Source organism: Glycine soja, chromosome 9 (genome assembly GCF_004193775.1).
Source record: "Glycine soja cultivar W05 chromosome 9, ASM419377v2, whole genome shotgun sequence".
NCBI classification, from domain to species: Eukaryota; Viridiplantae; Streptophyta; class Magnoliopsida; order Fabales; family Fabaceae; genus Glycine; species Glycine soja.
The window spans coordinates 37,890,487-37,905,039 of NC_041010.1; the positions used below are offsets into that span (position 1 = coordinate 37,890,487).

General features: G+C 31.4%; 1 protein-coding gene across 1 annotated transcript; it reads right to left on the minus strand.

The window, feature by feature from the left end:
• Positions 1-2,079: 2,079 nt before the first annotated feature.
• Positions 2,080-7,393, minus strand: LOC114368727 (transmembrane 9 superfamily member 3-like). The gene is made up of 7 exons (XM_028325966.1): positions 7,081-7,393; positions 6,961-7,001; positions 6,034-6,616; positions 5,377-5,514; positions 5,092-5,248; positions 4,501-4,985; positions 2,080-2,553 (listed from the first exon to the last, which is right to left on the minus strand). The coding sequence occupies exons 1-7, from the start codon at positions 7,221-7,223 to the stop codon at positions 2,334-2,336; spliced, it is 1,767 nt and encodes a 588-aa protein (XP_028181767.1). The 5' UTR covers positions 7,224-7,393; the 3' UTR covers positions 2,080-2,333.
• Positions 7,394-14,553: the final 7,160 nt, after the last annotated feature.

Below are 14,553 nucleotides of genomic sequence, written 5' to 3' on the forward strand. Positions count from 1 at the left end.
AAGGAAAGCTTTGAGGTATCCACCTTTCATACATAAAGAATGAACAAACTACTCGCTCGCATACATCAAATGGCATCCCATTTTTTATAATTTGAACGAATAGATATGGATATGGTTAAAAATAGAGACTGCCATTTGATGTATGCGAGTGTAGGAAATATTAGTAATTTATAAAAGTATTACCATGAATGTTCGCTCTTTAATTATTGATGTTTATGATTAATGTACACAAATTAAGGAGTATTTAATATGTATAAGATATTAATGTATTTAGTCTAAAATTCTTTTACTTAATATAAGATGTAATTGTAATTTGTTGTTTGTTGAAGTACTTTTTAAATATATACTTCATCATTTCTAATAAAGATTAAATCTAGTTATTTTAAAGAGATATATAGGAAGAAAAAAATTAAGACTTTAGTCCTTAATTTGGGGTTATCCTTTTTTTTCCTAAAATTTAAAAATATTTTTTTAAGTCCCTAACATAATAAATTAATATTGTATAATAGTTTTTAGTAATTTGTGACAATTTTAAAATATAAATTCAAGCGGTTAAGAAATAAAAATTAATTTATGATAACTAAAAAATATCACAAAGTATCAATTTAATTTGTCAAAGACAAACAAAAATTCCAAAATTTAGAGACATAAATAATTTTAAATTTTAGAAACTAAAAAAATCACACATCAAATTTAGGACTAAAGAAGTAATTAAGTAATGGGACTCAAAATTTATAAAACATAAATAGGTTTGAAATAAAATTAAATGATGACACTGATAGCAAAGTGTATGGTACACAAGATTTGAAGTCAAGGAAGACCGGAACGATGCGTACTATAAGGGTTGCAAAGCAAACAGGACAATTATTTTTCTGTAAAAAATAAATTCTTTGGACATCATGCATGTCTTTTTCAACTCTTCTTTTGCGGATTATTTCTCAACAACTCAACTGCTTTGTTAGATGACGGGTTCTAGTGTGCGAAGAAGGAATTGAGTTTGGTAGCTGCGAAATCTAGATAGGTCATCTAATTTAACAGGTCCTAAAATTAATGATTAAGATAAGTAAAAGAACATAGATTAAATTTAAAACAAAATTTATTTTTTAAACTTTTTTTCTTTCTCCCTTTCTTGTTGTCCCCTTCACCTCATCAACTCCTATAGCTTCATCGTTGGCATCCTCCACATTCAACATCGATGTCTTCTTAGATCTTTAGAATATTTGTTTGGATGAAAATAACATTTTTTTAACTAGAGGTATGAAGAGAGTCATTACCTCTTCACATTTGCAGTTTACCATATCATTCTCACACAAGTGCTTCGGTTGGGAGCGAAGGCTTCAAAGTGCACGTGATGACGACAAAATGACATTGTGCTCACCAGATCTGGTTGTTCCAACGCCACAATTCTCATACCTACCTCCCTATTGTCGATCTGGTTATTCCACAAAAGTCAAACCCTCAGATAGAAATCCTTTTTCAGAAAACTCTAATGCTCAATAACATCTCACACACAAGAAGAATCGATGTCGATACAAATGTCGTTGTGATGTTCAATCTTTTTCGTAGACGGGAATATGAGACGTGGAGCAAGAAACAAAAGGAGACGATCTACGTCGATGCGTTCACGTTTATTGTCGTGAAAAGGAAAATCCTTGTGAGATGTTACACCTGACCATGAACCGACTGTATCTAACATATCACATTACACAATGTTTTTGTTTCGCACCTACCAAACTCAGTTCCTCCTTTCGCATGCTAGAACCCATGTTGTTAGATTTGGCCTATAGTTTGAACTGTGCATAGCAACGAAACTTTCCTCTTAGATGTCTTTTCAAGATTTTTTGCTTTCTGTTTCTCAACTGCCTGGTTAAATTTGGCATCCAGTCTGAATTGTATATGGCAACAAAGTTGGATGCTATCTGATGAATTGAGTATGAGAAGCATTTTCTGTCTCAAAATAGGTACTCGCAGATAATATCTGATAACATTTCTAACACTTATCATGTAGAGTTGCCCCAAAAGTGTTACAATTTGGATTTGCAATAATCTTTATGGAAAACTTAAATGTTGACACAGGTAGAAAATTGAGATGTTGAAGAACGTTCATAAGGACCAAAAAGTATTGCAAGAGTTTTGTTAAAGAGATGATAGTACACAGACGTTATCCCCAGAAGCACCCTTTGCCATCTAACAAGTTGCTCTGGAAGCTAGAAACCCACCCAAACCAGCTTCCCTTATAGTACACAAAAGAACTGCAAAATTACTATAATTTTCTACAGAATTCCCTATGAAATGAAGACAATTGCTCTAGTGGAGTTGAGAGGACAAAATGCCTACTCACACTTAATGGATCGATAAATGTGGCGGACAAAGAACAAAGCAGCACGGAATCCAACGGTTCCAAGCATTAAGAAGAAACCATAGCATATACAGGCCATGTATCCGAAGAAAAATGAGGTCTGCATGAATCCAGACATGTCGGAGCGTGCATAGTAGTAATACAGACAGTAGGCATAGATAAATAACCCAGTTGAACCACCACATAGGAATGATCTGTAAGAGGAAAATAAGAACACATAGGTCAAGTGAGCTGGTCATAAACTTAACTGAAACTCAAGCCTCATGGAACTCCATGTGATCATCCATTTCCAAAATGCAAATCGCAAAAATAAAATAGATCAAAATACTATAATAGTCAACAAAGAGATGAATAAAGCAACAAAGCCAGCACTCTTCGGAATGCATTTCTTCCTGAAGAATGGTGGCATTAAGGTCCAGATATATAAAAACCGACATAAAAACATGAAAGCAAGAATATTTATCCGTGCTTGTTCATGAGTCAGACACTTAACAAACCATCAATAAAAATTAGCCAATTCAGTTATTAAGTCCTAACGTCAGGGCCGTGTATAATGATAGACAAATTAGGCATCAGCCTAAGGCCCCAAAAAAAAAATTTTTTTAGACCCCTAAAATTTTTTTATTACTAACTATTAACAAATTTTAACTGATCAAAATAAAATAATTTAGAATCTCTCTCTTCCCTAAAAATTAATCAATCAATATCATCTTTTTAAAAATTAACCAATATAACAATTAATGTCATTTAAAGTATTTTATTTATCCCAAAAAAGTAAATCCCTATTAACTTTCCTTTAACCCATCACAATTCCCTAACTAACGTATCTCACTCTCCAGACTCCATTTTTCACGTTTTTTCATCTCCTCATCTTCTGTTCATGAAAAAAATTTATTCTTCTCCTTCCCTTGAATGAAACATATTGTCTATTGATCAAACTTTGTCTCCGCGGTTCAACCTCTCTGAATTTGACATCGTCTGGATTCGGAACGCCTATAAACCGCATTCATCCCGGCGTCCCGCGTACGGAGCCTTTCATCTCCATCCCGGTGGATTGATAGAATGATTCATTTCACGGGCATGACTCTGGGTATGCAGTAATAGTGCAATACAACACGTATCACGTAGCACCCTTGCACCTGACACAACATCTAAACAACAAAATCTCTGTCTGTTTCCAATTTTAGGTTCTATCGTTCTGTTCATCAATCATCATTTTCTATATTTATTTTAGAGTTTAGTTTATTTAGATTTCTTTAATATTTAGTTAATTTTTTTATTTTGATTATTTACAAACGAAAATGTCAAATAGAAAGTCTGAATATGGTTATGAAAAATTGAAGAAAAAATGAAAAGTTGAAAAGTTAATTGAATCTCAATGTGGTGCCATGTCTTTAGCAACTCATGAACTTGAAGATTTTGAATTTTTATTAGGAATGAATATTAGGTATAATATTTTGTTTGCTGTCAATTCTGTTAGCAAGATTCTACAATCAAAAGATATGCATATAGATGTTGCTATAGATAATTTAAAAGGTCTTATCACTTATTTAAAACATTATAGAAAAAACAGGTTTGCATTGGCTTTAGAATTTTATTCTTGTAAAAAAAAAAGACCCTTTTAACATTTTCGCCTTAGGCCCCAAAATGTCTATACACAGCCCTGCCTAACGTTTGAAGTAACTTGTCAAAAGACTCAAAAACAATATTACCGATATATCTGTCTTGAGAAGTTCATGCATTCTGATCCATCCATCATCATAACTTATTTTCATTGGAAAAAGCTCTATCTGTTAATTATAAGATTTAAAAAAATTATCCTAGTATTTCATATCTACGGTACTTATCTAGGTTTCTCTTATCATATGAAAATTAGCATAAGTGTTGGGTTAAGCATTTAAGCTTATGAAAATGGCTTATGAACTCCATAAACTCTGTTAACTTAAAGGTGAAATTTATCAAAATAAGCTCATGATAAACTCTAACTTAACAAGCGCCTAATTAAATTGTTTTGCCCAAGCCCTCCTAACAGCTAACTCAGGAATCAGTTGACATCTCAAATTCACTAACTATCCACAAGGAATTAAACATCAAGCCATGAAAAACAAGAAAGAAATTTGTGATAAACAGTGATTTCATACCTCCACCACCACTCATGATCCTCAGCAGCAAGCTGGAAGTATGTCAATGCCACAGTGATGAAAGCAGTAACAATCAAGAGAATGATGAAGACAATGAACAGGATGCTGTAGATGGTGTAAATTCTGTGGCCCCAAACACTGGCAAATATATAGTAAAGTTCAATGTATATAGCACTGAAAGGCAAAAATCCTGCCATCGCCATCTGAGGAATTGTTCCACGATACCAAGGCAGAGGTGGAATCTCCCTTGGATATTTAGTTGTCCGAACAGGAGCTTGAAATTCAGCCTTGCTATTCTTCCCAGCAATCCCTCCCAATACAAGCAAAGGAGACGTAACAAGTGTCCATATGAGAACTATAACCACAATCGTCCCAAATGGGAGGGCAGCAGTAGCTTTGTAAGCAATTGCAACAGTGTTTAGAAAGCAGAAAGTCAGAAACAGAGGTCCACAGAAAAGGCATCCAGTCAACAGCAGATTCCTAACCTGTCATAACAAAATGGCAAGAATAAAACCACTAAGCACTGAAAAACAAACACAACCTAATGAAAACAGCACCAAATAAAAGAGAAAAAAATTCACGAGCAAATACCCAGTTTGTTCCTTCCAACTGACAATAGAATGAAGTTGCGGTGTATCCAGCAATCCCCGAAGTAAGTGCATATATGACAACCAGTGCAGTAAACAGTGCCCCTCGATTGTATGGATAAAACACACCAACAAGAGCCAATATGAATATGAACACCGTACTGCATACCACATATAATCACAACTCATTCAGATAGATAAATAAACAATGAATAAATTATCACAGTTTTATTTTCCCAAAACAAGCTTCACTGATAGACAAATTTCAAACAGGCCAGTGCAAACTCACAGGGTAAACAACTGAGTGCCAGATCCAAGCGCAGCCGCAAACAGAGACTTAAACTTGGGGAACCTAAACACATCCCCATGGATATATTTCCACCCAGTCTCTTCCTGATCCTCCGCAGACTCCTCATCATGTGCATACCTATTCACAATTCAAACAAAAGCAACATCCATAATTCACCCCAAACAGATAAACAACCAACCAAACAAGGTTATAAAAACAGTCTGCGACCACAATCCAGCCACATCAAAGTTTTTTAGGTCCCCATCACTACAATTGCAGCCGCATTTATCCACAACATCAAGAATTGCAACAAAATCACAACAGAAATTGTGGCTACATATATCTGCAATTTCCTGCAATATCAAGTGTAGCAATAAAACTGTGACTGCAATTGTGACCGCATTTGTTCACAATTTCCCTAATATCAAGGATTGTGACAAACAGCAACTGTAGCTGTCCTTGTCTGCAATTTCCCACAATATCAAGAATTGCAACAAAACCATAGCCGCAATTGTGATCACACTTGTCTACAATTTCTGCAATATCAAGTACTGTGACAAAAGCTGTGCAAAAAAAAAAGTATTGTGACAAAACTGCAATCGCAATTTGAAACCCTTGTAAACAACATATAATGTTCCGTAACAAAATCTCACATACTTGACAAAATCGTTCTTGAGCACCCGCATCAAAATGGTGGCGAGGAACCCGGTCAAGAGCAGCACAGTCACACACGAGTTGATAATCGAGAACCAGTGGATTTCCAAATGATGCGGCAGCGACGAGGACTGAGAGTACCTGTCCATCCTCTTCTCGAACGGCGTGTTCGTCTCCTTCCACTTCACCGTGTACAAAAACTCGGCATCAACCTCAGAATCCTTGGTGAGATCCACGAGCGCATTGGGATCGGTGCGCACGTTGATCTCGATGACCCTGTCCTTGTTGTAGAACACGTCGAAGTGAATGTGCTTATACAGGAAGTACCTATAATCACTGGGGTCCTTCCCTTCCTTGTCCACCTTCCCTATGAAACCCCAAATCGGAAGGTCGTCGTAGTACATCTGGAAGTAGTAGTCCTTCCTCACCGCGGATCTGAACCGCGCTACGTCCTGTTTGGAGAGCTTCCTATTGCACACGGAAATCGACTCCTTGTCGCGCTGGAACTCCAGCTTGTATGGCGCGCTAACCAAACGGTCCCCATTCAGCACCTCCCCGAGCGCCTCCTTCTTCTCTTTCAAATCACCTGGTAAGTAAGTAATCACAATTCATCATAAACTTATTACTAATTAAATGAAATCAAGCAACATTATATACCACCGAGGATTCAATCAACTAACACAATTTTTGTTCGAGTTTAACCAAAGCTTACAAACACAAATTCGAGTCAGCTTAACTAGAATTCTCGAATGAAAGTCAACTTAATTTAAATTATTCGAATTTGAGTCGGCTCAACCAGTGATCTCACATTCGAATCAGTTTAACTCTGCTCTCGAACTCAAACAGAATTGTCTCTCATAAATATATATATATATATATATATATATATATATATGACAGATGTGCGTTATAAAAAGGAGAGAAACGAACCTGGTTCACAGAAGGGAAGGTCGAAGTAACGGTAGGTTTCGCTGGAGAGAAGAAGGAAAACGATAAATAATAGTAATTAATGAAGGGAATGCAATGAGAATGGAGTGAGATCTGAAGTACCTAGGGTTGTGGAAGGGGCCAACTTTGTTGGCGTAGAGAGGGACGGAGTCGCCTTCTTTGTAGCGGTGATCTGAGGGATCAGATCTGACGGCGGAGAAGGCGGCGAATAGGGTGGTGATGAGGAAGAAAGAGAGGTTCTTCATTGGGAAGAGGTTTGGATCTTGAAACCCAACCCCCACCGACGAAGAAGAAGAAGAAGAAGAAGAAGAGAGAAAGAGACGAAGGAAGAGAGTGTGCGGTGTGAGTGTTAATAAACGGAAGAGGGAAAGAAACAGAGTGACGTAGACTCGCCGCCACACTCTAATGTTTGATGTTTTACCTCACGCCACAGGACTATTTCTATTTCTTTTTCACTCTTTTGTTTTAGCTTAAATTTTTTCATTCAGCTGCATATCCAAAGCATTCTTTTAAATTAAATATCAACTATCTATTTAAGTAGATAATTTATGTTCCATTTTTATCTTTGTATAAAAAATGAAACCAATAATAATTACAGATTATGAGTAAAATTAATTTTTGCCCCGGAATAAAAAATAAAAGGACTAAAAGAGAAAAAAAAAAAAAATATATATATATATATATATTAAATTACAAGATGAAAGATGTATTAAAGTTTTTTATTATTATTTGATTGATTATTTATTTTTGTTTGTTGTTTTTCGGTGAAATGGTGCTTTAACTGACGGATTTTGTGAGTGAGTTTGGTACAGGAGAAGGTTTATTTTGACTTGCTTGCCAATTACTCAAATTCGGTGGGACTATGGTTCCATTGCTTTAACTTGCTAAATTTTTAATTGAACCAGATGCTGCTTTTTAAGATTATAAAATTCTATTTATGATTTTTTGCCCTATACAAAATTTCAAACTTGCCTTTTTCTGGTTTGAAGAAATCTGACAACTTAAGTTAGGCACGTTGAATTAAAAAATATAATTAATTTTCGGTTTCGTTAAATTAATTAAAACATCTTTAATGGTACAATTTTGTTGTAATCTTAAATAACCCACTCTTAAATGATTATTGAGTGATCCGCCCTTAAAACGATGATAAAATATTTTTTAAACATAAATAATGATTGTTTATAGAAACAACAAAAGTTAATTTTAAAATTGCAACACAATAGGTAGATCTTCTTCAATGATATAGAAAAATAATAAATAATATTATTAGTACTAGAAATACTCTTAGAAAATTTAATTATGTTTTTACCATTTTTTTTCCAAAAAGTATTAGAAAGAGAAACCATTATATGTGCATCCATGCAATTTACTATGTTTTAAATGTTAAATGCCTGATTAAAATGTTCAAAGTTTTTCTTTATTAATTAAAAAGAAGTTTTAAAAATACAGATTTAGATATTTTTGTTATGTTAGTATTAAATATGTATTATGTGATGATTTCTATTTGAACTTTCGAATCAATATATTTGTAATAATTATTAACATAAACATAACTAAGTGTGAAAATAAAGATAAAGAATTTTATTTTACAAGGTTACTCTTTAGTTTTACCACCAAATTAAGCTTTGGTGAGCATGTGGATGACGTGTTAGCAGGTGATTGGGCATGAAAATGTGAGAGTGCGTGACATGGAATGGAAATTGTAGTCAACTCCTGGGGGCAGGACCATAAAACGTCATTTGAAAAAGTTGAAAACCAGATCTGATTTTGGATCCACGTTTTGGCCTAAGGCACGTGTAAGATAAGTCCATTATGTGCCACAAACATAATAAAAAAAGAGTAGGTGAATTAGCCATTAGGGATGGAAAGGTGTTATGCATAATTATTATTTAAAAATTACAAAATTGTGAGAAGACTCATTGAACTAGGAGTAATGTTGATTAGTGAAAGATCTTAAATTAAAATTTAATATAATTGAGAGGACAGAATTTTACTGAAAATGATTAATTAAATATTTTAATAAAAAATAATAATCATATTTTTTAATGGAAAATAGTTATCAATAAAGTTAATAAAATAACTTGTATTAATAACATGATTACCAAAAACCAAGAGTAATATTTATATAATTCTTAATTTCTAACAAATTTCAGTTTTTTTTTTAAGAAACAAATTTCAGTTAATATACGAATACATATTTAAAAATATCAAAATGTATTATTAATATTTATACTTTAACATATAAATATTATTTTGGTATTTATAATTTTTATTGAATATTAAAATATATGGCATTATTTTTTTATCAATAAAAAATATTAAAAGTAAGCCTAAGATCTAGTATACACGTCCAAAAGTCAAAAATCAAGGTTTGCATTTGATAACACTAATGTATTTTTTTTTTTCAATTTTTTATTCTTTTCTTTTTCTTTTAAAAATTTACAATTACACTCCTTGGTAACTATAAGTAGCCATATGTTGATATGAACTTTATCTATTTTTAATAAACCTTTTTGTTGGCTGAAATTTATGTTTAAAATATCTCCTTTTTTTCTGTTTTTACTCCATTTTTGGAATGGGCCATCAAACCCGAAACTTTTTTCAGCAATTTTGATGTGGACCATAAAGCCCAAAACTTGGCTATTAAATATACCTTCCTCACTTTTTAAATGTACCTCCCTTTCACATTTTTTTTTCTTCAAAGACTAATTTTAAGATTCAGATTCAGCTCTTGTAAAAAGCTTGTGAAAACTCAAGAAAAGTAGTAAATCAAGTTATTTTTGGAGGTTTTTGCTTGTTCTACTGTGCGTCTTTGTTTTGATTGATTGCTGCAAATTTTGATTTGATTCCATATCCAAGAAAGCCTCCAATTCTTCAATTTGATCGAAGTGTGGACGAATAATGTTTTTTTTTTAAGAAAACTTTTTATTTAAACTGAAGTGTGGATTAATAATGTAATTGCTACTTGTTTTCTTCAATTGTCAAAAACTTGCGTCTATGAATTTCTCTATGGATCTTGTCAAATTTTATAGTTCCAAATAGCTGGAGAAGGACTGTGAGAAACCTCTAATTTTGCTTCCCAAAGGGTAAACTAATAGAAATATGGGATGTTCTTATTTTCGTTAAGAAAGCTCCAAGGACCAAAACATGATGATTTACGTAAAAGATTAATATTATTTTATAACTTTAGCTTAAATTCAATTGTTAATTTGAATTCCCTGAATAAATTTAAAATCAGATATAAATCTCAATAGTTTGTTTTACGGCAATCCATACCACCAACACCAAAGCGAACAGTAGCATTACAATGCATTGAATAAACTTCTCAATTAATATTTATTGCAAAAGAAAATAAATGTCTTTAGAATTTGAGTTTAAGGTTAATTTAACCCCATAACTTAGTTGATGAGGGGATAATTATTTTTTACTTATATATGTACTATTTTATTTTTTTGTTACATTAATTAATGTATAATTTTACACATATCTTTCACGCCAACAATTAGATATTGAGTGTAAAATTACCTGATTGTACATTTGTGAGCCGTTTAATAATGATATGAAAATGGATAATCCCATAAACTCTACAATAAAAATTATACGACTTTGGTATCATATCAAAACTTGACTTTATGTCTAATTCAATTAAAATAGTTAGCTTATGAAGTAAGACCTATCCCAAATAATATAAATTATTTTGGTTATATGATTAGTTAATGAGATTTTTAGCATAAAATATAAATAAATTAAACTTTTTTTCACAAGTTAAAATTAACTTATGCACTTTAACTTTTATAAAAGTTTTTTTAGCTAATTTTCTATCAAGATTGTAATATAAAAGTTGGTTTTAACTTTCAAAAGAAATAATTAGATTTTTTTTCTTAGAATTGTTTGTTAATAGTTTATTTAAACATAACTATAATATACTAACAAAGTCTAATACAATTAATAGATGATTAAATTTTTTAAATATGATAATAGAAAATTGATTTTCTAATCGTGTATATAGAAAAAGTTAATAGATGATTGAATTAATTAAGTATGTTAATAATAATTTGATCTTCTGATTATGTATATGAAGAAAATTTTGTTGAAAGATCTAAAACTCACTTGGATGATTTCTATGTCTCGAAAATTAGTATAATATCTTTGAGGTATGAGATACATTTTCAAAATAACATAACTATAGAATAGTGCATGTTTGAAAGTGATTATTTTTAGAAAAAAAAAGTATTTATTGTTTAGTAGCTCCCTCAAGTTCAGCTAGTCGGAAAAAAATATACAAATTACATTTTTTCAAAAGTAAAAAAAATAATCTGAACAAACACACACTTATGCCTCTAAATCCTAAGCCAAACTACACTAAAACTCAAAGCAAACACAACCATCACATAAACCCCATATAGGAAGACAATCATTCCAGCATCTCAAGTGTGTCCAGACAATGCTGCCATGAATTTCTTATTTTATTTGAACATAGATTGATCCTAAGGACTAAGACTCATATAATTAGACTGAAAAAAGTTCAAAGTTTTGGCCATGTGCCCTTTTTGGGTTTTTTTCGAAGCAAAAAGAAAAGTTAAGGGAATTGAGTTGAATCACGAATTGCAGTGGCTCTGGAACTGGACCAAAGTCACCAAACCACAGTTTTTTTTTTTTAAGAGACCAAACCATAGTTGAACACGTGTGGCAGATGTAAGAAATAATAACATAGGATAACAACACTAGGAAACATTGTCATTTTGTCGTATCCATTGGACCTTATTGTTACGTATCTATGTAACCGTAATTTCACCTATAGTACTATTGGACCACGATAATTTTGGCCGGCGTTAAATTGCCCTTTTTTTATAATAAATAAAAATTAATTTCATAAGCAGAATGAATATTAAATATTAAATAATATAATACTATTTTTTTAAAAATGATCAATCAACAAGAAAAAAAATCAATGTATATATATTGATAATGTAAAAATCTTTTTATATTATCATCAGATTACACAATGTAATTACGGATCCATAAATTATTTTTAGTTGGAATCAAAAAAATATGATATTGTCATAAAAAAAATATTCTGAACTTTTAAAAATACATTATGTGATAAAAAAAAAAGTCCAAAATATCTATGCTTATAATTTCTCTCGATGAATTTTCATTTTTAAAAATCATGTATGCAATACTATAAAACATTAGAAAGCTAAAATGGTAATATTAATATCAATTTATTCTCTCTGGCTTAACTCTTGTAATATTTTAAGTTCATTTTAGAAAATCTCATGGAGACAATATCAATTTTTTTTATTGGGCTAAAAAATAGAAATTATAGAATATATTCAAAGTAAAATCAAATAGCTTGTGGCAACAAAATCTTAAACCCATGACTGGCTTTTATGGATATAGAGGAACAAACAGGCTGGTGATGTGTTTGACCGTTCGAAAGGAAGTGCATCAAGTTTGAGATTAGTTCTTCAGACAAATCGGCAACTATTGAGTAAGGTGGAGCAATAATTCGTTGGGAAAATATATTTTGAGAAGGTAATCAATTTGCTGATGTCTTGCCCAACCATGCATGCATTGTGGAGTTGGATTGCATGATTTTTTTAGCAACACCCAACTTTCTCAGGTCCCATTCGGGTGGTTATCTGTTTTTAATTTTAAAATTATTAAAAATTAAATTTATTTTTAGTTTTGAGTTTTAGTTTCCAAATTTTAGAAGTTGATGTAAGTTAAAAATACATAAAATATGTTTAGTGTTTTATTTTATCGTGTTCTATTATGAAATTATGCAATATAAAAAAATTAAACAATAAAAATAATTAAAAAGTATTAAAAAAAGTTACAATTTTTTTTCTTAAAACTAAAAAAAAATAATGACACAAACATAACACTAATAATAGTGTGTCAGGTTACATATTGTAAAACAAAAAAGTGGATAGTGTTTATATATAAAAAATGTGATAATAATAACAATTAAGTATAATATAATTATAGTGTTATATTAGTTGCATCTCATAATCATTGAGCCAATCGATCTAAAAAATGTGTCATTCAACAGGTATCTACTATAATCATACATTGTGGCCTCTATTGTTGTGTCATGTTATTCTCATCTAATTCTTCAACTTCTACTTCAATATTTTCTTTGACATATTGCCTAAACAGAGGATCCTCTTACACTTTGATTTTAATAAAATTATAAAGAATACAACATGTAAGCGGTATATATTTTTGTCTTTTCAAGCCATATGGCAACATTAATTTTAGAAAGGGAAAATGTGCTTTTAAAACCCAAAAACATCTTTCAATTATATTGCATAATGAATAATGCGTGTAATTAAATAACTCTTTTGGACTTTCAGAGTGTTTTTAAAACCCCAAAGCATCTTTCAATTATATTTTGTGGTCATATATCTTTTTTTTGTATGTGGGATCTTAACCATATCATCTCCAACCACTTCATTCTCATCAGTCATACTGAAATAATCTTAACTTAATACACACAATAATAAAAGTATTTTCGTGCTAATCAATATGTGAATACAAAAAACTAAAGACAAGCCTTGGCAATCCTACCTACCAAGTACCAATCCAGTCCAACCACATTAACATCCAATCTAGTATGACAAACCTTGACATTTAAATATTTTTAATCTCTAAGAGTTTTGAATTTCCAATTAAGATTATTGTCATATTATGTTAAAATCAAATGCACAATCATGTTGAAGCATTAATAGTGGTCTCGTCATTCACAAATTTATAGGATTAATTGATTTCAATGAAAAAAGATATATTGAAAACTCCCTGTTTCGTGTAGATTTTCTATATATATTACCAAAGTAACATACTAATTAGATGAATGTAGAAGAAATATTCAAACCATAAAAACATATGAAACAACCTGTTGAGCATTTGGAGTTAAATTATTGGATTTATACTCCATCAGTCTTGTATCTTTCCTTATCTATCATCCCTTTCTCTCAACAAACTTGCATCAAATTCACAGACAAAAAAAAAATAATGCATGAGAAAATCTAGGGGATAAATAACCCAAGATTATAACTCAAAACAAAAGGTAGCCCCACATCGATGTTCTGTTTTTGGCAAGAAAATGTATTGTTTTCAGCAACAGAGATATTTGCACAAATAGGGACTGAAAATTTACACAAAGATTTAGCTTAATTCAAATAGGGATTTGCACAAACAAAGATTGAAAAATTACACAGTTTCAACCTTAATCAAACAAGGATTTGCACAAACAAGGACTAAAAAATACACAAAGATTCAACATTAATTCAAATAAGGATTTGCAAAACCAGAGATTAAAAAATTACACAAAACATTTAACCTTAATTCAAATTGCACAGACATAGACTGAAAAATTACACATTGATTCAACCTTAATTCAATTAGGAATTTCCATGAATAAGGATTGAAAAATTACACAAATATTCAACCTTAATTCAAACAAGGATTTGCACGATGTCACACATTCAAGAATAGACCTTGAGAGAAAAAAAAAAGAACAAGAGAGAGAACGAAAACAAACTTGTTGTTAAAGGACTTACGATAAAG

Excerpts from the sequence above, each read along its gene's own strand:
- LOC114368727 (XM_028325966.1), bottom strand. The coding sequence starts at position 7,223 with ATGAAGAACCTCTCTTTCTTCCTCATCACCACCCTATTCGCCGCCTTC. Across the intron at positions 7,002-7,080 it reads GGCCCCTTCCACAACCCTAG|CGAAACCTACCGTTACTTCG; the intron begins GTACTTCAGATC and ends TCTTCTCTCCAG. Across the intron at positions 4,986-5,091 it reads AGTTGGAAGGAACAAACTGG|GTTAGGAATCTGCTGTTGAC; the intron begins GTATTTGCTCGT and ends TTGTTATGACAG.